The 24,974-nt window shown below is 44.4% G+C and overlaps 1 protein-coding gene across 5 annotated transcripts in view; it reads left to right on the plus strand.

The window, feature by feature from the left end:
- Nucleotides 1–24,974, plus strand: part of ASAP1 (ArfGAP with SH3 domain, ankyrin repeat and PH domain 1) — a 355,895-nt gene that overhangs the window by 292,991 nt on the left and 37,930 nt on the right. For all 5 annotated transcript variants that reach the window (XM_059901373.1, XM_059901376.1, XM_059901375.1 and 2 more), the window contains 7 exons: nt 9,595–9,682; nt 11,758–11,806; nt 14,577–14,740; nt 16,123–16,256; nt 17,987–18,078; nt 23,439–23,625; nt 23,870–23,955. In XM_059901373.1, the coding sequence (XP_059757356.1) occupies nt 9,595–9,682; nt 11,758–11,806; nt 14,577–14,740; nt 16,123–16,256; nt 17,987–18,078; nt 23,439–23,625; nt 23,870–23,955 (800 nt within the window). The remainder of the gene's footprint in view (nt 1–9,594; nt 9,683–11,757; nt 11,807–14,576; nt 14,741–16,122; nt 16,257–17,986; nt 18,079–23,438; nt 23,626–23,869; nt 23,956–24,974) is intronic.

Below are 24,974 nucleotides of genomic sequence, written 5' to 3' on the forward strand. Positions count from 1 at the left end.
AGACCCACAGACATTTTCCAAGGACTATTCTCTGTGCTATCCAGAGCCCTGAAGATAACATTCAGCTGCGAGGGCTTTAACAGATGGCGCTGAAAGCCCGTTCACAATGGGCTGCTCCCTGCCTCGAAGTGTGTTTAATAACCTGATTTCTGTGATTGGCCTCCATTGCTTTCTGAGGCTATTCTGGACTCTGCCCACTTGCACGTCTTTATTCCCATTGTCACTACAAGAAGAGACTATTTTCCTTTCCCCCAGTGATTAGAAGCAGCACTGTGAATTGTAAAAGAACAAACTTTGGAGCTAATTAGACCTGGGCTTAAACTCCTGAACAAGCTGTAGGACCTTGGATAAGTTACTTAAGCCTTTGGAGCCTCAGTTTTCTCCAATGTAAAATGGGTATAATTTGCTGATTAAGATGTCTTATTCCTTTCTAAGCAGGCACGAGGCCAGGTACTATGGAAGCAGTGGTGAATTAGTGGCCCCTGGCCTCTTGGAGCCTGGGGTAAACAAAGGCTAAGTGCTGTAAAAGAAGTGAGCAGGTGCTGGGATAGAAAATAAGAGGGGCAGCCCCACTGGTGTGGGCAGGGAAGGCGTCTCTGCAGATGGCAGTGATCCTGGTGAGGAGTCCCCGCAGAGCGAAGAGGACAGTCCAAAGTCCTGAGGATAGAACGCGTGTTCGGAGAACCCAAGAGAAGCCAATAGGGGTAGAATGGTATCACTTTCCTTACTCTCTTTCAAGAGTCATTTGGAGGTTTAATTAAACACTCTTTAAAAGCTATTGCTATCTAGATGCAAAAAAGAGAGAGAGAGAATTCAAGGATGAACTTTAAAAATACTTTATAGTTGGTATAACAAAAATTCCAATTAAGCAAGAACCATAAAAAATTTTTGTAGAGCATCGTGAACCAGTGTTTTTAATTCCTATTTGAATTTCTCCGTCCTCCATTTGAATAATAATTCTCTATTTTATGTCCCTTCCATCGGCTTCAGGTGGTGCCATTTTCCTTCACCTCATCAGCCAGCTCCTTACCCCAGTGCCCTGGTGACATGGAACTCCCTCTCTTCCCCCACTTTTTTTTTAAACAGAAGACCAGAGTTCACTTTCATAAATCAAGTTCAGAAGGCAGCCTCAGGTCCTAAGGCACTGGTGTTGAATCTTCTAAATAGTCCCAGTCACCAGCAAAAGAAACACAGTTGTTCCACGCAGATAATGTCATTTGGACATACAAACAAGCAGCACTATTTCCAAAACTCAGGGGGTCCCTGTGGAATATCTTTGTAGGCGTCTGCCATATTGCAAATAACAGACCTGGAGACATGGACGTTTATTAGAGGGCTTCCCAAACTCAAGTTCCATAAAATATAAGTTTAGAAATCTAACTGGTTATGCTTTACAGGTTGTTTATTCTTCTAAACAATATATTCAACAGCGATTTTTACTCGGTTTGAATCCTGGAGAAGGAGCTTCTCCTTTTCACGTTTGAATCCCAAGATTGTGTATTAGCAGCATCGACAGAGTGTATTCCTGATACAAACGCTTATCACTTCCATCTGAGTGAATCTTTACAAGTGATTGGGAGAGGCTGCAATTGGCTAAATGAACTCAGTGATTTGCAGTCCTGACTGTACGTTAGAATCATCTGGCTTCACTCCCAAAGGTTCTGATTTAGTTGGTCTGGTGCTGCAGCCCAAGGATTGCTTCCCAGGTAATTCTGATGCTCAGCCAGATGGAGAATCACTGAGCCCCTCCCCCACTGTTTGCCAGTGGTGTAATTTAAAAGGACAGACAGGAGGGGCGGGTAGTAAGGTGGAAACCTGCAGCCAGTTTCGAGGACTTCTGTAAGGTTTGTGAACTGGCGTGGACCTCATTCAGAACTTGGCCGGTTTGAAGTCTGAGTCTCCCTACCTCCCTTTTTATTCTAGTTGAGGGTCCTTTTAACAGATGAAGCAGTAAAATCAGAGCAGTGGGCCGGTCTAAGCTTCTCTCTAAGCTCCTCTCAATTTCCTGAGTCCCCAGCGTTTCTGGGCCCTTTAACCCCCTCTTCCGGTTCCTCTCTGTCTGTCTGGAGTCCCCTGACTTCGTTTGCATGTTCTTTGTCTTCATACAGAAGCCAGGGCACTCTGCTTCCCCTTCCTCCGCCCTGCCCATGGCACACAGCCTCAGTTCACCCTCTGTAACCCTCCTGTCGGACAGGATCTGGTGTTCTCTTTGAACCCGGGTGACGTTAATGGGTAACTCTCCCAGAGGTGGTTGCATTTTTTTTTTTTTTTTTTAATTTATTTTTGGCTGTGTTGGGTCTTCATTTCTGTGCGAGGGCTTTCTCTAGTTGTGGCGAGCGGGGGCCACTCTTCATCGCGGTGCGCGGGCCTCTCTTGTTGCGGAGCACAAGCTCCAGACGCGCAGGCTCAGTAATTGTGGCTCACGGGCCCAGCTGCTCCGCGGCATGTGGGATCTTCCCAGACCAGGGCTCGAACCCGTGTCCCCTGCATTGGCAGGCAGATTCTCAACCACTGCGCCACCAGGGAAGCCCAGGTGGTTGCATTTTTAACAAGGAATACCGCCTTAATCTAGAGGGATGTTGATGACAGTATAGAATCTTAGGTGTCAGCTGTGTGGACGCCATTAGAGGAGATATTTGGGAAATAATAGCTATAAAAATAGTAACTACCATGTATTAAGCACACACCCCATGCTAGTTTCATGTTTTCCCACTTAAGTTTCATAGCAGCCTCACAAGGTAGTTGCCGTTACCTCCATTTTAAGGGGAAAAAGTCAAAGTCACACAACCAGCAGGTGCTTGCACCAGGTTTGAACCAAAGAAGTTGAATTCTAGAGCCCGTGCCACCTCCCACTTGAAGGGGGAGCACCAACACTTGTTCAGACATTGCCTCGGTTCATCATCACAGCGGAGAAGGCGTTGTCTCCCTTCTCTATGACAAGAAGAATTGGGACTCAGGAGAGCTCATGGCTCCAGGATGGGCGACTGGACCTAGACTCAGACCTGGGTCTGATTGCCTCCAGAATTATGTTTTTCTCTCCATTCTACCGTGTACCTTAGAGTATGAGTAGTAAATTGCTTTTGTAAATTAACAGAATATTGTATTGCTCCAGACAAACAAGCAGGAGCCTCAGTGTGGCTCCATGAAAGCCGGGTATTTATGGCAGTGTCTCGTTCTGGCTTTAAAGACCAAGAATTGCACCCTCCATCGCCTTTTGACTAATACTCCAGAATCACAAGGGTGTCACAAGGGTGCTGATGCTGCCTGGGGTTTGAGGAACTGCCAAATACATCTCTCCTGCTTTCATGTTGAGCAGAGATTTTCGGAAACTCTGGACTTGATTCTTAGATCAATCAAGGGACTTGATTCTTAGACGAAGAAGGGAGGGTGAAATTGAAGGATTAAAGTGGTTACTACAGTTAAATAGGAAATGTGAGTTTAAAAGTTCTATGCTGGCCCAAACGTTATATACTGGCAAATGGTAGGCACTCAGTAAATGTTTGTGGAAATGACTAAATGATGAATATCTAGCACATTGGTCGGATGAGGTAACATCAGTCCCACTTCTTAATCAGGAGCCCCGATAACCTCTTTTTTTTTTCCTGTTTACATTACAGCATTGTTTAATGTTGATTCTAGAGTGGAACATACTCTCAGAAGTCGTGACAAGTTCATTACTGCAATAAGAAATTTTCAAGAAAATCTCCACTTGCAAATAGATCTTTCTTGCACATGCACACACGTTTTGCCAACTGGAAATCGGTCCTATGGTTTAAATGGTTGGGAGGTTTAAGGGAATTCCTAATCGTCATACTCTAGGATGAATTGCTTCAGTTGGGTGATCAGTTCCTTCTCCCCTGAGCTGTCTGAAGGCTCACTAAACGGATGGGGGAGCTTTAATTGTGGCCACAAGATAGTAATTTTGGAATGTGGAACAGGTGGAGAATAAGTGAGACTTCTCAGCAGGCGTATTAAGTGATCTGGAAGGGAAAGGAGGGAACTGGCCATTCCAGCGTAGGGAGAACCAGAAAGGGAAAAAGAAGAAAGATGTTTTCACTGACTCTGCAAATGTCCCAAGGGTCTGTCTGGACAGGGAAACAGCATGATAAATGCGGAGAGCTCTGGGAAGAAATTTGTTCGAATCCCAGCTTTGCTTTTTACTTTGTGTAAAACATTGGTCAGTTTATTTTCGCCTTCCTGACCCTTGCTTTTCTCATGTGCAAAATGGGTACAGTCACTGTACCTAGCCCATAGAGGTATTGCAAGAGAATTTATTATTGCAAATAATAAAATTTATATACAGTATCGAGTAGTTTAGTTGCTCAATAAACGAAAACATCTATCTTGCCCCAAAGAAACCAAAATGCTTTCCAGAAGCCAAAAGTTTTAATGTACTAAAATTTTGGAGATAAGCTCTTTCTGCAGTGCTAGGTGTTCACTGTGTACCTAACTTCTTGTCAGGGGGTTATTGTGGTTGTTGATTGTGTGCCAAACGTATGTGCCCCTCTAGGGCATGGTAGGTGTCCAAATAAATATTTATTGAACAAAAAATTGAAATGCCTGTAAGAATCTGAACAGCAGTGTTAGCAAGCATTAGCCTAGGAAGTGCAGAGAGCTTTATTATTTTATTTTTACCTCTATCTACACAGCAGGCTCAGCCTGGCTGGGTCAGGCTTATTTCCCAAGTAATTAATGATGTTCACTTCTTGTTTGTGAAGCAGAGCAATTCAGCAGGATGATGGAGAGAAATAACTTCATTTCTGGATACTAATTCCCGTAGCAGCTGTTTTCTGCTCACAGAAGTATGCCTGCGCTAACGACTTCACGCTTCCAGCAAAATCACGTCACCACAGTGCATGCCGAGCTGTCTAAGGAGAAATGTGTGGTGTTTTTTTTCTTTCGGGAGACGCAGAAACACTCGTCAGAATCGACTCATTCTGTCTGTGCACGCATTTCCGATGACTTTCCTAGCTGAACGGCATCTTCTAGTTTGGGTGGCAGAGCACTGTGTCACAGGGCTAATATCTTCATCACTTCTGTGCAGGGAACGTGTCCAGAGCTTCCCTAGTGGAAACATTTTCAAACACCTGCAAATGGCTTTGCCACATGCTTGGGTAAAAATGAACTCTTCTCTGTATAATGTTAACTGGAAAAAGCAATTTGCAAAACAGTATATCCAGATTGAACCAAACCATTTTTTCCAAGAACAGACATTTCACACACACACATATCTTGTTAAAATCCGGTATTAACAGTGACTGTCTCTGGGTGTGAAAGTGGGATTAACAAGTAACGTTCAGTTTTTTCTTTGCACTGTGTCTAGCTCCGAGTGTTTCCTCAGTGAATATGCATTCTTTTAATGAAAAGTAAAACCTGTAAAAGGACAAGCCTCAGAGTTTCAGGGAACAGAGCCAAAACAATCTTCATTTTTGAAAGGCATCATAACTGTATTTGGGGCAGAGCACTTGTAGCTTTTGAAAGATGGTGCTCAGCAGAGCCTGCAGGGGCCGCGGGCCCCTTCACTCATCGTTCAAATGCAGAGCCTGGGAGAGCCACCTACCAGGTAGAGGTTACTTTGGGAATAATTTATTGAAAGTCTCTTTTTTTGCCGTCTCTTGAGTCCCTGGCCCCCAGTACAATGACCCTGGCTTTAATTCAGGCCCCCATCATTGCTCATCAGTCTTACTCTCTCGGCCTCCTCCACCAGCTGTCCCCCTGGATGCAAGTGGACTGCAGACCTCCTGGGATGGGACAAGAGTCCTTAGCGCCACATGCAGCGCCCTCCCTGCTTCTCCTTCCGCATCACCTACTGCCTTGTCCCTTGCATTCCCCCCAGGTGCCTGCACCTGCACCTTCTCCTCTAAGCCCTCACTCAGGGATGAGGCTGCCTCTGGAGCCTTATGGAAATCCAGCTCAGGCTCTGGGCCCCGCCGGGCACCAGGCACGTCCTAGGCCCGTGGTCGTGTCTGTTTCCCGTAGCTGCTGGGTGGCACAGACCACCTGTTCCTCATATGTGCTTAGATGTGGTAGAGACTTCATCAGTATCTTGTCCAGTGAATAAGTGAATAGGTGTTTCAAATAGGCTTCTAAAACTTCTCTTTGAATCAATTTTGAAAGTCAAATGACCTGAGAAGATATTAAAGTAGAAGTTAATCTTTGGAACCTTTGCTCTGTTTCTAACCCTTATTCTCGGAAGGAGGTGTTCCTCCTGGGCTGGGGCTTCAGGCTGCTCCTGGGGGATTTTGTGTAGCTGTCTTTCCCATGGAAGCAGAAAGGAAGCAGGAGCGGGCCTTTGGTCCACTCAACCCTGGATTCAGCTCCAGGCTCTGCTGCTTCCTTACTAGGAGATTTTAGAGAAGTTGGTTAACCTCTCTGCGCCTCTGCTTCTTCATCTTAGTAAAAGAAACTAAAAATAGTTCCCTCACAGGTCATACATGAGATAGAATATGTAAGGCCTCTGGAATGCATTCATTCATTTGATAAATATTTGAGCGCCTGCTGCAGAAAAATGTGTGCTCTTAGTGGGAAGAAAGATAAGAAGTAAATAGGAGTGAGAAGACCCAGGAAGAAAACACAGCAGGGTGTGAAGGGGAGGGTGGTCAGGCCAGGAACCACCCCTCCGGGGAGGTGCCGACCGGGAGAGGCCTGGAGGGAGCGAGCTGGCGGCGTCCCTGGGAGGCCAGTGCCCCTCACCGCCGGCAGGGAGAGCGGCAGGTCAAGGGGCAGGAGCCGAAGTCACAAGGAGCCTGGAGGTGGTCCTTGGAGGGCCTGGCACAGCCTGGGGTTTTCATCCAAAGCGTGGTAGGAATCATCAACAGTGAGGACTCAGTAAATACGTGTTTCCTTTCCTTTTTATCCTTTCTCGTACTTAAACGGCATGAAAGCAGTTCCTAAACTGTTCCGCGGTGTTGTAGCCCAGGGCAAGTCATTTCGTCTCACTTTGATTTTAGTCCACTGAACCGCCGGGAGAGATCATACCTTCTTTAATCGGTATACCTATACATTAGTACTAAATGTCGAGAAAGGACTTTGACATTTGGGCAAGTTATACAAACCTAGAGTTTCAGCGATGACTAGTGATTCCGAGGCTTCTGGTCCCTTGGTCCATGTACCCTGGTTCAGCATCCCGCTCCACTTCCTGGGGTTCCTGGGCTCGGTACTGGCCACATCGGCTGCTTCACCTGTCAAAAATTGTGTTTTCTGCTCTTCAGATTCACATTTGGGGTGATAGGTCTTTTGTCTCACTGGCATTTGGGGGGAGAATACTATGTACAGGCAAGACATGTCTGTGTCAAGTGAAGTTGATGTTGATGTGGCAGATGTCAGTCCAGCAGACTTGACAAGCTTCCAAGGGAATAAGTGTCACATGTCATTGTCACTGAAGTTGTGGGTCAATCATGCAGTGACTTAAACTGTACAAAACCCTTGTCATCAGAAACTTTCTGGTAATGTACTTGGAAGTAGCCCATGCTTTGAAATGAGAGATGAATGGTGCTATTTCATTTTCCAGGATCGGTTGATACTTAACTGAATATTTTTTCCTTTTTTAAAATTTTGTCTCTGTTACTTGGTTGTATCTGTTGGTTGTTCAGAAACAGTGGAGTCACAAACATTTGGGAAGAAAAAAATCATCTAGTTAACCCTCTTTCACATTCACATGTGAATGGTGTCTCAAAAATTCTTAAGGTTTTCAAAGAGATTTCTCTACTTAGGTTAAGAAACTTGAAACCTCTTATTATGCATAATCAACTTAAACTTGGGAAGTTCTTCCTCATGTCTGGCTCAAATCTTCGACAATTTGAGTTCTGTGCAAATGGAAAACAGCTGCAGACCTTCCCCGGTAACAACCCTTCACGTCCTTGCAGACCATGATTAAGTCACTCCTCAGCCTCTTTCCTCTGACTAAATAATGCCTTTAAACCGTCTTCAAAGTTCCCGTTTTCCACTCCTTTAATCATCTGTTGATCTTCCCTAAGCTTTTCTGCATCCTCCTTTAAATGTGGATGCCAAATTGGAACATGGTATTCTACAAAGTCTCACCATTAACCAGGCTCGCTACCTTTCCAGCCTGTCAGATGTCTTTGTCGATCATATGGGAAATCCAGTGATTTTATCAACACCCAAAAAGATGAGGACTCAACAGTTTATTTTACAGTGGACCCGGCCAAGGTTTGTGGTTGCAGCTGCTGGTTTTGGAGACGGGGGCCTTTAGCAACCCCTACACCAGGTCTATTCTAAGAAAACGTTTCAGGCCCACAACCTTCTGCCTCCCCATCCTGGGTTTGGCAATCAGTCTGTAGTACAGGAATCCTTTCCCGAGCCCTGGTTCCTCTTAGGCAAAACCGTCCTGTACAGGACTTTACTTCTGGTTTCCATGTCTAAGTCACATGTACATGCAAAGAATATGAAATCCCTGGGGGTCTCTCACTTCCTCCCCCCAGAGAGCTTGCTTTGGAACAGATAGACTCAGGACAAAACGTGTTGCTTTCTGTGTCTAATCTTGAAACCACAGAGGAGGATCTCAAAAGTTGTCCAGAAAGCACAGGAAGGTAAACGGAAATGAAGTGTCTGGTGCCCATTATTGAGAATGAGAGGCTCAGCATGTGTCGTTGAAATATTCTTGATCATAAGCCACTGATGGGACCTATCTCTACCCTCTCCCCCTCTGCTTTCCCTAAAGACTCAAGTTGGATGGGTGGAAGTGCTCCTGGCATGGAGATTTTGAGAATCATGACTGTCAGCTGGCGTAGGCATGCAGGCCTGACTAAAGAGTTCATTGCTTATTTCTGCAGACTTCTGTTCAAGCAAAGCCCAGCCCAGGCACTCAGGCACTTCACTCCTTGGTCAGCTCCTTCCGGAAGCTGGCATTCACCATTGGCCAGCCTGTGATCTTGGACACATGTGGGCAGGAGGGCAAGAAAGAGTTTTGACCAGAATGATCATGTGGCGAGACTCCTTTTAAGTAAAGCCTACATTAGCATGACTATTTAGATACTGCAGGCTCTGTGTGAATTATATGTGTGACCAAGAGATTTGCTGGAAAGTGATGGGAAATCCTCATCATCTTTCCCTCTCTCCAGATTTTGGGGCTCGTTAAGCAATGTCTCATCGGTAGTAGTTGTACTTTTGGGAGAAGTAATGTGAATTTCGTGTTGTAACCAAAATTTGTGGATGCCTGAGACATTGGGTTTGGGGTGATTGGTTACTGGGGTCATTTTGAGTGAATGAAGGAAATACACTCAGCTACATTTCACAGGAAGATGCAGTAATGAAAAGTGCCACCTCTTTGAGCTTGTATATGTGTAGGTTCCAGAAAGGCACATTTCCATGGGTCATACCCACTCTTCATTGAAAGTGAGATGGATTATCTCGATTCCATTCTGATTAGTCACCAGGATGTTTATACACAGTTAAAAGACATTTAGTAGGCCACCTAACATTTTTTTTCCTTCTTTAATGAGGTTCAGAATTCTGATGGGGTGAATTAGAACTTATCAAATCTATCATGACCCTACACACCTGCCCCACGGGGCCCTGGGCCTGTGGGGAACAGCTAGTGCTGCCCGTAACTTCTCCCTTTCGTCTTGTGTCCAGTCTAACAGGCAACCCGCCAAGTTGAACCTTCTCACCTGTCAGGTGAAACCGAATGCCGAGGACAAGAAGTCTTTTGACCTGATATCACGTGAGTCCTTTTTCTCCCAAGTCAGTTATTGTGGATTCTGCCACCAGCCTATTCCCGTTCTCTGGGTTGGAAACCGCAGCTTTCCCAAGCAGGGCTCCTTGCTGTACTACACACGCAGCTCTGAGAAGAGCCCTGGGCCTCTCTGCACGGAGCCCACCTGCAGGTGGGAAGGCATAACCGTGTCAGATCTGACTGCAGTGGAGTGGAATCTAGATGTGTGCAGTAAACCAGACCAGTTCTCGGCCGCAAGTACACAGCTTTATCCCCCTGGAAGGATTTTTGTAAGCACACTCCCATTTCTCTCCTACATCTGCTGAATCAGTCTTTGGTGTGAGGCCCAGACACAGGTGTTTTTTCAGAAGTCCCCGGCTGATTCTAACATGTACCTGTGGTTGAGATGCGCAGACGTAGACTTGACAACACAGGTGTGCCACTGTGTCTGTCCAGCTGATTTGCCCAGCTGCAGAATCAAGCCCTGAAAGGAAAAACCATTTCTTTGCTTCCAGGCAGAACTGCCTTCTGACTTCATGAATCAATGACACTGTGCTCTGTCACTGTCTTATTCCGCGGGTCAGAGTATGTTTTTCTCTTGTTATGAGATTGCGCAGTGACCCACCCACCCCCCAACTGATGGCCTGTATTCTCACAGTCTTCAGAGTGAGGGGAGATTGTTTTCCTCCATTCTGGCTCCCTGTGCTTTCACTGGTCCCATGGGTGTTCGCGGTAGCTGCGGGGACATCTCTTTGTAAAGGAAGAGGATGGCAGTGCTAATAAAGTGACTCACAAATATTCTGAAATCCTCCAGCACTGAGCTTCGGTGTTCATCCTTCTCTATAGAGCCCCACAGGACAGGCCAACCAACAGCCTATGATCTATGTGTAGAGCACAAAAATACTTTCCTGTCCCTTGAAATCCTTCTGATGTAGTCCTGAGAATGGAAAAAGCAGTCCCAGCCCAAAAGATGGACTCAGTTGTGAGACTCTGGGTAGAGTCTAAGCCGGATTCTACAGCACCTACTGAAGTTCAGATTCCCCATGATTTTTATGACCGTGAGATTTCTTGGCTTACTGATGAGAAAGAAATATGAAAAGTTGGAATTATACTATGACTTCAAAAGTTAAGAACCCCTCAATTTGAGAATCCATAGGTTATTAATAATAATTATTGAATGTCTAGTATGTGCCAGGTGCTTTATAAACATGGGCAAACCTCTCAAAAGCCCTGTCAGTTTCCTGTTTCACAGAAGAAAAACCTGAGACTCAGAGGTTCAGCAGCTTACACAAGGTCTCAGTGGTAAAGCAGGGATTCAGCCGAGGCGCTTGGGCTCTACTACCTGTGGCGTGTTCCTCTCTCTCAGGGAGATGGGGAGGGGGACCTACCCTGGAGCAGTCACATAGTGAGTGACTAGCTAGTAAGTAAAGGTGGTAAGTCAGTGGTAGTTTGACCTCAGTATGTAGAAACATTCTAGCAGATCCCACATTTTAAGGAAGAGCTTCCCTCATGTACACCTGCCCAAACTATCCAAGTTAAGCTGCCCTCTCCTTACCTGGGTCGCAGCTTGAGGATGATCCTCCAGCAAGGCTTGAGCCCTTCTTCCCTGAAGCCTGATTCAACCAGAGAGGAACCTGGGGCAGGATGTGCCTGCTTGTCAGGGCTGCCCTGCGAGTTATTTATCGTTTCTGGAAAGGAATTTTTTAAAAAGAAAAGCCAGTGAAAGGCAAACTGAAAAGGAAAAGTAGAATACTGAGTTCGCAGGTAGCACTCTCCGATTTGTCACCGAGATCCACCTGACCAGGTAGGGACCCGTCCCCCTTCCCACTTGTTTTTCAAAGGAAGTGCTAGCCATGCACGTGGTGTTCGCAGTTATTTTGTTGTATTCTTGTTGCCCTTCAGAAAAATAATATTGACAAAGTGAATCGTGTAACTGCTAAAACAAAATGTTGCAAAAATAAAATTATATTAAAATCCTGCTTTTAATGTGTTCCCCACCCCGCAGGAACTTTCAAAATTTGCATTAATACCTAAGGTATTCTGCTTTCTAAGGTTTTGCTTTTTTCTCTTTTTTTGTATTTTAGATAATAGGACGTATCACTTTCAGGCAGAAGATGAGCAGGATTATGTAGCGTAAGTAGCTCTGAAATAACGGCACGATGCCTTAAATTGAAGAAGCATCTCTCTGTCCTGTACAGTATACCTTTAAGTTTTCTTTTTTTTACTGAGAATCCTGGTGGTTATTTCTCACCTCTGGGCCTTCACATGTGTCTCTCCTCTCTGTCTAGGGTGCTCAGTAAACTCAGGTGCCCCCTGCAAGGTTCTGCTCAAGCCACACCACCCTGGGGGTTTTGCTCCCTCCCTCCTGCCCCGCACCCACTTCACACCCCTCTGGATCCCCTGGCTCAGCCCAAGCCCTCTGGAGACCTAGAGCTTCTTGAGGGCAAGAACTGTGCCTTCTTCATTTCTAATCCCATCATCTGCACTTGGGAGGGGTTTATTCAGTGTTCAAGTAATTCATACTTGGTGGAGTGGAATGGCTACCTTTTGCCTTCTCTCTGGGTGCTGGTGGTAGTGATGGGGGGACTTGGTTTTGATGAAGACATCCTGGCATCCTGCACGGAAAGATGTTTATTTTCCTCCAAGTTACACAGAGGAATTTTCACTGCCTCATTGAGTTGTTCTCTCACGTGAAAGTGTCCAGTGAATTGAACAGGGAAATCCTTTCTCATCTCACTGTGGAAGGAGGCAGGTACAACAGAAGAGCAGCTGCATGTTTAAAGGCAGGCAGACTTGACGTCTAGTCCAGAATCTGCCCGGTAGTGACTTTGTGACCTTGGAAAGATCATCCCGCCTCGGCCTTCTTGTCAGTAAGATGGGTTCTAGCCCTCGCTTGCAGGATTTTGAGACTTGAGGTAAAATGTGAAAAGCTTCTCATACAGTGCCAGTTTTTTTTTTTTACTCCTATAAACTCAAAGTGACTTTTAAAGTATTAAAACACCGTTATGCACTATTTTATTTCTTAATACTTTTTTTGTATGCCTGTTACTTTAAAATAATTTTAAAGCTTTTTGAAGAATTTTCAGAAATAGTTGCTTTGATTCTTGACCCTTTTGAAATGTAGCCATTTCACCAAATTTGAATTATTCCTCCAGAAAATGAATTGTCCTTTAAATATGTATTTTCAGATTATCATGGCAAACTTTTTAAATTTCTTTATTTGTCAGGAGTTTTCAAATAAAGAGGCAAATGTGGCATAAGAGAAGGAACTCTGAAAAAAGGGTGTCAACAGAACTGCTTTCTTTTCCCAGTCTGACACCAGTCCTGCTCTAGGGCCTTGGGCAAGTCACTGAATCTCTCTAGGCTTCTGTTCTTTAAAGCATTGTAAACCCTAACTCAGAGGCTTGTTGGAGGATTATATTTCAGAAATTATAAGTACGTGGCACATAGTGTAGATACTGGTAATATCAGATAGCCTAAATCTCAAAATGCCTAAGGAAAGCAAAATAGAGGCTTTTGCAGTCAAGTGAAAACTCCAGCATCATCAATGCTGTTGCTGATAAATGCACAGTGATCTGCCCCGTGGAACCCAGATTCTTGACTTGTTTTTAACAGAACAATTTCTAGTTTCTAACTTGAGACTAATGATAGAAAAAATATTATTTAACTTAAAAGGTATTAAATGCCCACCCCATCCCCTCCATTCCTGAACAGTTGTTGGGTTTTCTGCTTCATAGCAGATCCTTTTTCTCACAACAGTGAAGGTGAGCGCCACCTAGAGTCAAAGGTATGACTTGCAGTACACCTATTCCAGGTATCAATACTTTGCTTTGGTTTTTAATTCTCATTGCTGTCTCTATTACTTATTCAAATGATATGAAAAACATTTCTAAACCACCATTTGTTCTCATTTTTTTGTTGTTTTTCATTTTCTTCTAAAAAAGTTAATTTGGCTTTTGTTCCTCATTCATGAAAGTAATATAACTCATAGATTCAAACAATTACAGAAAAATAGAGTCAAGCGTTCCATCTATCTGTTTTTTCCTACAAAAAATCACTCAGAGACAACCAGTATTTTGGTGAATTTCTTTCTATCCCTTTTTTCCCCAAACAAAATATATAATTCACAAATACATTTAAATTTGAGATTATGTCATATGACAGTTTTTTTCCTGTTTATTTCACAAAGCATTATATTGTGATCATTCCCCCAAAGTCATCCAAAAATTAGTTGGAAACTTAAATTTCAATACCTGGTTAACTAGTCCACTTTGTGGTTATTTCAGGTTTTGTTAATCAACCCCTGTTATTGGGTATTTAGGTTGTTTTATGCATAGATTAGTAGCAAAGGGTTATTTTGTTGGGTACATATTGTGGTCATGCTGTACATATATTTTAATAGCCTGCACTTTTCATTTCATAAAATAAACATCATGTTTCCATTGTTAATGTACCTTTTTCATAAGCATGAATCTTCATGGAAAATGAAATACCCCTTCACTTTCACTTTTAAGTGCCCCCGCTGACAAGGACTCCCAGAAAACAATGCCTTTTGCTAAACTCTCTTTCCTGCCTCCTATTCCTTTCTCACCTGTTCTTTCTCATCCTTGCACTAGGTTGGTCCCACTCTGAGTCCTCTTCGTTCTGACGTTCCCTTTATATTCTGTCTCCGTGGAAATGCAGGCGCCTATGTATTCGCGCAAGCCCTTGGTTATTGATATTCACCCTCTCATCTGTTCCTCTCATCTCCTAGCTCTCTCCTGTGTGTTGTTTTCCATTCTTTGTATTGCTATGGGGAGGTCTCTTTTGCCAGTTCTGCATGAAAACAGATTCTTTTGCAGGGGAAGGAGAATGCAATGGCCAACCAGGCTCTTATGTTTTCTCCTCCTGTTTCTGACAACAGGTGGATATCAGTGCTGACGAACAGCAAAGAAGAGGCCCTCACCATGGCCTTCCGTGGAGAGCAGAGCACGGGGGAGAACAGCCTGGAGGACCTGACGAAAGCCATCATTGAGGACGTCCAGCGGCTCCCAGGCAATGATGTCTGCTGTGACTGTGGCTCGTCAGGTATTTGCCCCCAGACTTGAGCCGCTTGTTAAATATTCCTTCTCTTCCTGTAGAATATAAATGAGCAAGTTATTTAAATGCCTTAATCTCCTTGTGGACACAGACACATGTATGCCCAGCTTGAATGGTCCCACCTCTGAGTGCTTTCACCCCTGCTGTTTGCTCTACCTGGGAAGCTCTCACCTGCTCTCCCTAAATGGCACCTGCCAAAATGCCACCTTTCCCGTAAGGTCCAGTTAAATGGACAGTAAGGGGAGAGCACTGGACATGGAGTCCATCATCCTGGTTTTGAATCACCTGCCCGCTTCTCAGACCCCTGGACAACCTCATACCAAGTCCCTTTACTATTCTGGTCTTCAGTTTCCTCATCCTGAAAGTGGGATAACAAACCTCAGCTGTTATGAGGGCTTAGTGAAATGGCGTATATGACATTGGCTGGCACACGGTACCTTTCTTTCCGTTCAGTAAAACCTCCCCAACCTCTGTATCACACTGGTGTCCCCTTGCTCCAAATTTCTGTTCTCAAATGGCATCTGTGTTACTTAGGTATTGACAGTAGCTAACGTTTATCGAATGCTTACGTTATAATAAGGATTGTGATATTTGTTTTGCTGGTCTTTATGTACTGAATCCTCACAGAATCTCTCTGAGCAAGATAACTAATATTATCCCCATTTCACAGACGAGAAAACAGGGGGAATCAGAGAAGTTGAGTGACTTGCCTGAGGTCACACATCTAGTTGGGGTCAGAATGTCGTGCAAACCTATCCTTAAGCATTATGATCTACTTTTTAATTGTTTTACTAGTGCAGATGGGCTCCTGTATACAACAGGCCATAAGCACCTCAGAGGCAAGTCTCACATCTTCTGCTTTTGTGTACGTGTGTGATAGTGACTGACACAGTGTCAGGATATGGCAGAGGAGGCTGTGCTCTGGGGCCCTTGGGGGTTGTAGAAAAAGCTATCTTATTACCAAGAGGTACTTGTGGAGAAGCCATAACCAGGATGACGGGTTAAGGTGAGTTGTAGCGTGGAGGTTAACGATGGCTGTAGAACCCAGTCCGTTGTGAGCTGTACTTAGAAGGCCTTTAAAAAATCTACCACTGTCAGGGTGTTTCCTCGGCCTCCTGTGCAAAGTCTTTCTCACATTTTCACAAAAATATTTTCAATTCAGTATTGAAGGGATAGTTTTAAAATTTGCCTTAAAATTTGCTAACAAGCTATTAGTTTTTATAATAGCCCCTAAGCTAAACTGCAAGCATCCATTTCTTCCATTTAAATTTTTCCCTTATAGTTTTTAACAAATTTTACTACTGTTTTAGCTTCCTCTGTAGTTGGCACACTAAAAATTAGATATCTTGTCTTCAAAATCCTTTCCACAGAACCCACCTGGCTTTCAACCAACTTGGGGATTTTGACCTGTATAGAATGTTCCGGCATCCATAGGGAAATGGGGGTTCATATTTCTCGCATTCAGTCTTTGGAACTAGACAAATTAGGAACTTCTGAACTCTTGGTAAGTAGTGACCTGTCATGAATATATTTAGTATATTGCTTTGGGGGTTTTTGTTTCTGCTGAGTACAAAGAATTCTAGTTCCTGAATTTAACGAATTTACATAGGTATTTAAAATGTAAATTTTGTGGTATGTAACGTTGACTGTTTCTATTTCCTGATTGAAGAACTGGCGAATCATACATTTCTATAATTAGCTCCACTAAATGGCTCTTTTCTTCTAGGATAGGCTTTTTCAAAGCTGCTTTTTTCCTTTTGGAATAGTTTTTATATGATTCACTGTCATAGCAGTAAAGGGAGTTAGATGTTGAACTCACATGTTCACTTTATCTAGTGGCTTATGTTATTAAAGATAATGACCAAAGAGTTTTTCTCTATTTTTACTGTTTGTAAGTTTGTAACAGTACACATGAATTGAGAGTGGCCTGTTAGCTACTGTCATAAACCAACCACTCCTTAACCCATAACTTCTTCAGGTAGTCAGGGAAAAAATTGTGTGCCGTTATGGTGTATAGCTTTATAATATGGAAAGGGGGCCCTCATCAGGTCCAAGTTAAACTGGTCCCACGGTTCACCAAATGAAGGAAGGAAAGGCCCACTTGGCATCTCCTATAATACCTTGTGGCCATCAGTCCTGTCTTGCGTAACTGGAACCCTGGTGCCTGTGAGAGAGTCCTTCTGCTAAGGGTGAAAGGGTTTGAAGTAAAGTAGGGCTTCTCCTCACACAGGAGGCTCTCGATCAGGACCTGAGTGTGCCTGGGGCTCAAAAAATCTGAAAGCCTAGCTTATCACTAGCCTTGCCTGGAGCAAAGTACTCCAGAGTCAGGGCAGATAGTCACCCAGCCAGCAGCCTTTGTCATCTGAGCACCCACTAAGCAATGATGGCCTGTCTTGTGTTGCATGAGCCCCTTGATTTAGAAAGTATCATACTGATACACGGCTCCCTATTCACTTCAGGATCATAGAGAAGAGGCTCAGACCTCATACCTGAAACATTCTTCTTTAGTATGAAAACGGTGTCAGTCCATCGTAAACACTTAACTATGTGATAAATCCAAGAGACCTGATCACATGAATGTTTCATAAACTTCACATCAATCCCCAAATTACCTCAATGACCAAAAGCCTTTCAGGACAAATTTTCTTGGAAGGGTCTTGAACCCAGAAGCAAAATGGTTCCTGGGGCCTCTTCATTAATTGCCTACAGCATCTTAATTGGTACCCCAAATACAAAGGAATCCTACATTCTTTTCTGTCCGATAACAGTAAAATCTGCTTTATCTAAAAATGAGTTGTGGTGGTAATTGAAAAGCTATTGCTGTTCATTAAGCATTTAACCTAGATTCATATTTGGAATCTGCTGTCTAATATCATATAGTGTTATAGTGTGTGTGTGTATGTGTATGTGTAGGACCACATCCTATTCTAGTCTAACATTTATCACATTATGTTTGTGAAAATTATTAGTTTTCTTATCCACGGTTCCACTAGTCCATTAGCTCCTATAGCAGGGAACATGGTTTACCCATCTCTGTATTTCCAGCACTCGGAAGTTCAGTGCCTGGCACAGAGTACGTGCTCAGTAAGTTATCTGTTGACCAGATGGATGGGCAGTTTGTATTTTGAGTCACATGAGGGAAAATACGTATTCAGAAATCTCAAAAGCAAGTAATAGGAAACTTTTAAACTAGTAGTAAGGAGTTTGCTATATTGTGTTTTGTTTATGTTACAGCTGGCCAAGAATGTAGGAAACAATAGTTTTAATGATATTATGGAAGCAAATTTACCCAGCCCCTCACCAAAACCCACCCCTTCAAGTGATATGTAAGTACTTCTAATACAATGAATTCTTTACTGTTCTATAATTGTTCTTCTACTCTCCCCAAAACTTCTCAGTGGTCGTAGTATTTTTTTTTCCCCAGAGGAAATTTCATTACGAGGAAAAAGCAGAGAAAAGTAAAGTGTTTGAAACATATTTCTGGAATGACCCGATTATTTTCATCATCACCTTTCCCTAGGTAGTTGCAGCTGCTCTGTGGAGGATAAATCTTCGTAAGGACAATTATCTCTTAATCCTCACATGTTGTGATAAATAAGAGACATACAAAAGCAACGGGAGAGTCCTATCAGATTGGCAAAAAGCCAAATGCTTAACAGCCCACTCAGCCAGACTGTGGGAAAACAGACATCTCCTCTCCTGTGTTGTTGGTGGGAGTACAAATGGTACACTCTCCATAAGGGGCAAATTAGCCATATTCATCACGATTATAGATTTATTTACCCTGACTCAGCAGCCCCACTTCTGGGAAGTTCTTCCTGTTCTGTAATGGAAAAGGATTAGGAACAAAGCAAGTGTCTACCTACAGATACAGGATGAAATATTCTGTGGTATGACCACACAGCGGAACCCCTTGCAGATGTAAAAAGGAATAGGAAGCTTCTTCTGGGATGATCTCCAGGATTACTGTCAAGTGAAAACATCAAGGTGCAGTGCAGTGTTCACGGCACGCTGCCTTTGGGGCAGGGAAGGGTGCAGGGCATGGGAACAAGTGCACAGAGGCCCCCACGCCCCCGACCCAGGCACACTGTCCAAACTCAGGAGCCAGATTTTGGGTACTTCTACTGATTAATCCCTCACTGTGAACTCTCGCTACTCATTATCTGGACTCAGACACCAAATAGATTTGGACAGTGAGGGACACACATAAACATATATATTTATTTAAACTTGGGTTTGCTTGAAGAAACACTGGCAAATACCCAGGAAACTAATGAAAGCGCTTCCTCCGGGGTGGGCGTAGGACCTCCTCAGTAAACACTTCTTGATATCATTTTTATTGTTGAGTCGTGTGAATCTTTAAGCGTATTCAAAAAGGTTTACATTGAATTTACACTTTAAAATGTTAAATCCTGGGGATAAATAGGAGAAAAGAGATTTAATTCCGACTCGAGTGATCAGGGAAGCCTTTGTGAAGTAGACGCCAGCCGAAATGTTTTGCCAGCCCCTCCCGGGTGGTTGGTTATTCAGGCACCAAATTTGCAAAGCACTTTATGGGGCACATTCGAGGAACATGTTTTCTTCATCCTGAAATCACGAAATTCGATCTCCCAGAGGCCTCTTGGTATTTGTCTTTTCTTGAATTTGACAAATGCATGTTGTACGTTTAGTCTGTGCCTCATATTATGTCAGATGCTGGGGAAATGTCAAAACACAAACTAGATATAAACCCTGTCCTCGTGACACCTAGAGCCTAGAGAGGAAGCTAGGTGTCAACCAAGAAATTAAACAGTGAATCATTTAGTCGTAGTCGTGGTAAGTGTCACAGAAGAAAAGTTAGGGATGTTGGGGGCCTATATTGAATATAATATCCTAAGCTAATCTGGGGGGGCGTCTGGCTTAACAGCAACCTTCAAGCATCGTCCTAGCACAAACACTGCTTGGATGTCTTTTTCACACTAATGAGCTCAAATTACACTGAGAACTAGGGCTTTCCGAAGCTAGTTTGATCATAAAACACCTGCAAACAAATGTGATCCGGGGTTGCTTCACAAATGTGGTAACAGTAAGTGCTCAAGCGCACACACGGCCCAGTCTTGCCCACACCAGTGGTTTTGAAGTGTTTACGTGACCCAAACCTCGAAGGCATTTCTTTAGGATAAATCTCATAACAGCGTGGGTTTTTGTTTCCTGCGTTTCACGTGGGAGACAGCATCAGCACTGCTCCGTCAGCTCTGTGGCCTCCGTCAGGCCTTCCCCTTCAAAGAGCTCATGATTCTCCAAATCTCTAACGTAGCCGCTGTTGCCAGACTCCGGGAGTTCAGATCCACTTCCTAAACTGTGATCTTGGGCAAGTAGCTTTGACTGTCCGAGCCTCAGTTTCCTCATCTTCAAAGTGTGTCAACTCCCTAGGGCGTGGGGAGGACTAATGAGAAGAGCTTAGAGCAGCTGTGGGCATGTAGTGAGTATTTACTGCTGCTGTCATCATTATTGTTGTTATTCTCTCATTTGGGCACAACCGAGAGGAATGGAGTGAATCTCCTGTAACATGATTAAATCACTCACATATTTAATTAAGCAGCTTCTATGTTCCAGGCACACTTTTAAGTGCTGAAGATACAGTCAGTAGTGAACAAGGCAGCTCCTGTCCCGCTTACGTTCTGACTGGGGAGAGGAAAACACAGGGAATGAGGAAGTAAATAACCTCAGTTCACGTGGTAGTTGGTGTCAGCAGGAAAACATAACAGGGTGAGGGGTTGACGTGTAGGGGGTCGGGGAGCATCTGAGGACCCGACATTTGAGTTGAGAACTAGAGGGTATGACGGGCAGGTGTGAGTAAGCAGGCCAGGCAGGTGGACAGTAAGTGTTGCTGCCCTGAAGGGGGACGGGCTTGGCGTGTTCACGTGATAACAAGGAGGCAGGTGAGGCTGCAGGGAACTGAGCCAGGAGAGTGCTGGGCGATGCCACAGAGATGGGGCCAGACACGTAGGGCTCTGCAGGTCGTGGAATGGTTTTGGATAGTATTATTCTAAGTGTGATCAGAAGGTGTCAAACAAAGGGAGTGACATGATAAGTTACGTTTTAAACGGATCCTTGTGGCTCAGTGATGCCCAACTGGGGCAGCTTTGCCCCCACAGGACACTTGGCAGTGTCTGGACACATTACATCGTGACGTGGGCAGGTACTGCTGGCATCCGGAGGACAGAAGCCAGGGATGCTGCCACACATCCTACAGTGCATGGGATTGCCATCCGTAACAAAGGATTATCCAGGCAGAATGTCAGGAGGATGGAGGTTGAGAAACCCAACTGTGGCTGATGAGTGAAGGACAGACTATAGGGGGCGGTGGGGACAGACTGAAGAGAAATTTATACGAGGTCCACTGAGAAATAAAGATAAAATGGACTAAGGTGGTAGCGGTGGAGGTGGTGAAAAGTAGCTCAATTCAGTTCTCAATGTATTTTGAAGGGAGGACCACCAGGATTTGCTCATCAGTTTAAATATGGGGTGTTCAAGGGAATTGTTCAGATGACGCCCACGGTTTTTGGCCTGAGCATCTAGGTAAATGGCCAGTACCGTTATCTGAGCCAGGGTAGGTAGGAAGGACCGGGTTTGGTGGGGGACAAAAGGAGAAAGTTGTCTTTCATCTAGAGCTCTTGGCATCCAGACTTTCAGACGAGTCTGTTTTCCACCCTCCCTACTGCCCCATGCCAGAAAGCCTTTCATTGCCGGGGGACTAGATAGAGATAACTCTGAGTACCCAGAAAGGGTTAAACACATCCTTCCTAGTGAGAGCTCAGACACTTCCTGTAGCCACAGAATTGCAGAGCCAGGGCTGGAGGTGGTCTTCTAGGTGACCTGGGGCAAATACCTCAGTGCCGTCTGCATCTCTTCTGCTGGATCATCAGGTAGCATCTGCGTGATGCTTCGAGCCACAGGAGCCCGCCTGCAGAGCTCGCTGCAGTTTAGATCCACCTCCCTGCCAAGGATGCTAGTCCTACCCGCCTTGGATAAGAGTAGAACGGAAGCTTAGAAATGAACCCATAGCCGTGCATCGTTCTTTGTTCCATACCTGTGCTCGTGCTTCCCTGGAAGGTAGTAAGTAAGGCAGGTATGATTGCTAATACGTCACAGGTGAGGAAACTGAGGCAGAGCGAGAACTTGATTTACCCAGGGTCACGGAGGTAGCAAGTGGTATCAGACTTGAATTAAGCCATCTAGTTCTTAAGTCTGACGCTCCATCCACCACACAGTAGCTGCCTTTCAAACTTGATGTAAGTCACACACAGCAAGTCTCAGAAGCCAGGCTTAGGCCATCCTTTCAGGTATCTGGAGGTCTTCCAATTCATCAGGTTTCGGCCATTCTAGGAGGACTCTGACCTAAGCATAAAGGACGCTCTTGAGTGTACAATCTTGGTTCCCGAGCAGAATCTGCAACTCACCAAAGGCTCTGTGCCACCGTCAACCAGCTCAGCTCTTTGCTGCCAACCCAGAAGGAAAGAAAAAAGCATCAGTGCTATTTTAAACAGTGTTTCCAGGCTGTGGGATGTGGGAAACAGTAACAGCTACCACACATGGAGTGACTATTTCTGAGCAAGAAATTTTGTGTCCCATGAATTAGAGCCCTCTTGGAAAGAGGAAAGCACCTATTCGCTGCTATATGTTCTTTAATTCAAAATATACCAATGAGTTATTATCCCCATTTTCAAATGAAAAAAAAAATACTGAAGGTCATAAAGATTAAGTAGTTTACCTAAGGTTGCACAGCTGGTTCGCTGTAGGACTAGGATTCGAACCCAAAATCCATTCATTGTCTTTTTATTAATTGGCTCATGTAACGGGTGAGTTCAGGTACAGCTGGACTGAGGATGTCAGACAGTATCATCTGGACCTTAGCTCACTCTCCTGACTCTTGTCTCTCCTTTCCTCTGAGCCAGCGTCCATCTCAGCCTTTCCCCAAAGTTGACCATCAGGCCACTGAGGTCATAGACTCACCCCTGCAGCTGGGAGGTGGGGTCAGAACCACTTGAACTGAAGTGGAGAGGGGGTAGGTCCTGAAGAGAAGGAGAAATGCACCAGGCCCACTTGGGCTTTGGGCATGTCACCCACGGCAAGAAAGACCACCGTCTGTGTCCTTCTGGAGCTTCAACGACAGCTGTGCTGAGTCTCAGTTTCCTGTCAGTGTCTTCATTCTGTCTTTGCTAGAATAAACTTGGTCTAAACCTGTTTGCTGGAATGTTGAAGAGAAGTGTATCTTAATTAAAATAACTCTTCTCAGGACTTCCCTGGTGGCGCAGTGGTTGAGAATCCACCTGCCAATGCAGGGGACACAGGTTCGAGCCCTGGTCCGGGAAGATCCCACGTGCTGCAGGGCAACGAAGCCCGGGCGCCACAACTACTGAGCCCGTGAGCTACAACTACTGAAACCCGTGCGCCTAGAGCCCCATGCTCTGCAACAAGAGAAGCCACCGCAATGAGAAGCCCACGCAGCACAACGAAGAGTAGCCCCCACTCGCCACAACTAGAGAAAGGCCACACACAGCAACAAAGACCCAACGCAGCCAAAAATAAATAAATAAATAAGATAAAATAACTCTTCTCAGAGAGAACTGTTTGTCAGAAAATGTAAATCTTTCTTAGCTCTTGGGAAATAAGTCTTAGTTCATTTTGCTTTGCTCTATTTTAGGACTGTACGGAAGGAATATATCACTGCAAAGTATGTAGATCATAGATTTTCACGGAAGACCTGTTCATCTTCATCAGCTAAACTGAACGAATTGCTTGAGGCCATCAAATCCAGGGATTTACTTGCACTAATTCAAGTCTATGCAGAGGGGGTAGAGCTAATGGAACCGCTGCTGGAACCCGGACAGGTACAGCTTCACTGAAATCAGGATGAAGAGGGATGCGGGAAATCGGTTTAAAAGATGACTCGTTTTATTGTAACACTACAGAATGAGACTGTTACACATTAAGTGATCGTGTCTGAATCAGGACAATTTGAGAGTGAAAGGGGCTGCTATTAATAATTACTTTGGGGCAACTGACTTGAACGAAGCCTGTCTAGGCCAACTAGAACCTCTGACCACCCTATTTATACTTATCCTTTCCTTTTAGGAGCTCGGGGAGACAGCCCTTCATCTTGCAGTCCGAACTGCAGACCAGACATCTCTCCATTTGGTTGACTTCCTTGTACAAAACTGGTACGGTTTTTGTTTTCTCTGAATATGCCTTGTGAGTTAACACAGACCAGCCCTATTGGTGGCCTACCTCAGGACTCAGCAAGCCTTTTCTGTAAAGAGCCAGATACTGTTATAGGCTTTGCAGGCCATGAGGTATCTGTCACAGCCATTCAACATTGTCATCATAGTGTGAAAACTGCCACAGTCAGTGTGTAAACAAGTGAGCATGGCCATGTTCCAGTAAAACTGTATTTACAAAAACAAGCAGAGGGCCAGATATGGCCTGTGGGCTGTAGTTTGCCAACCCTTGGCCTAGATAAATGTAAAATCCTATCTCTGTGTCCAAAACCTGCTGCGTCAAGGGAGGTTGAAAGAGAGGACACTTAACAGCACAAGGTAGCAGATCTGTGAGTTTTCATTGTTTATAAGTTCATGGTAAGAGATCAGTATGTGTGGCTGACCCAATTGCTAATTCAAGTTTAGGATATACTAATAGGAGAATAATAGTGAACACAGGAGGTTTAGACTTGCTGGATTCTTTGTTGGGTAGTTCTGTAAGCTACAGATTAGGAGGAGGAACTAGAGCTCATCCAAAGGAGAGGGATTAAAATAGTGAGGGGATTTGAACTCACATACGAAGAACGGTGCCTGGACACAAGCCAGATTGTACAAACGCCCAGCCTCTTCCATAGAGGTGGTTCAGTGTAGTGGTTAAGACCATTGGCTCCAGAGACACACTGCCTGTGTTCAAATCCCTGCTCCATCATCTGTGTCTCGATAATCTCGCAAACAAGCACTTCATCCTCTCTGTTTTCATCTAAAAGGTAAGGGTTATAGTATACCTACCCCATCAGGTGGTTGTGAAGACTAAATGAGCTAATACACGTAAGAGACGTGTGTCTGTCCCGTACACAGTAGGCACTCAATAAATGCTGTTATTGTCATTATGTTGCTTATAAATGGAAGTGTCATGTTAGAAACATCATCATCTTCCCTGCTTATAAGAAGTAGGTCGCAAATTTGACTCAGTTGTTAGCATG

This window comes from Balaenoptera ricei, chromosome 17 (genome assembly GCF_028023285.1).
Source record: "Balaenoptera ricei isolate mBalRic1 chromosome 17, mBalRic1.hap2, whole genome shotgun sequence".
Classification (NCBI taxonomy): Eukaryota; Metazoa; Chordata; class Mammalia; order Artiodactyla; family Balaenopteridae; genus Balaenoptera; species Balaenoptera ricei.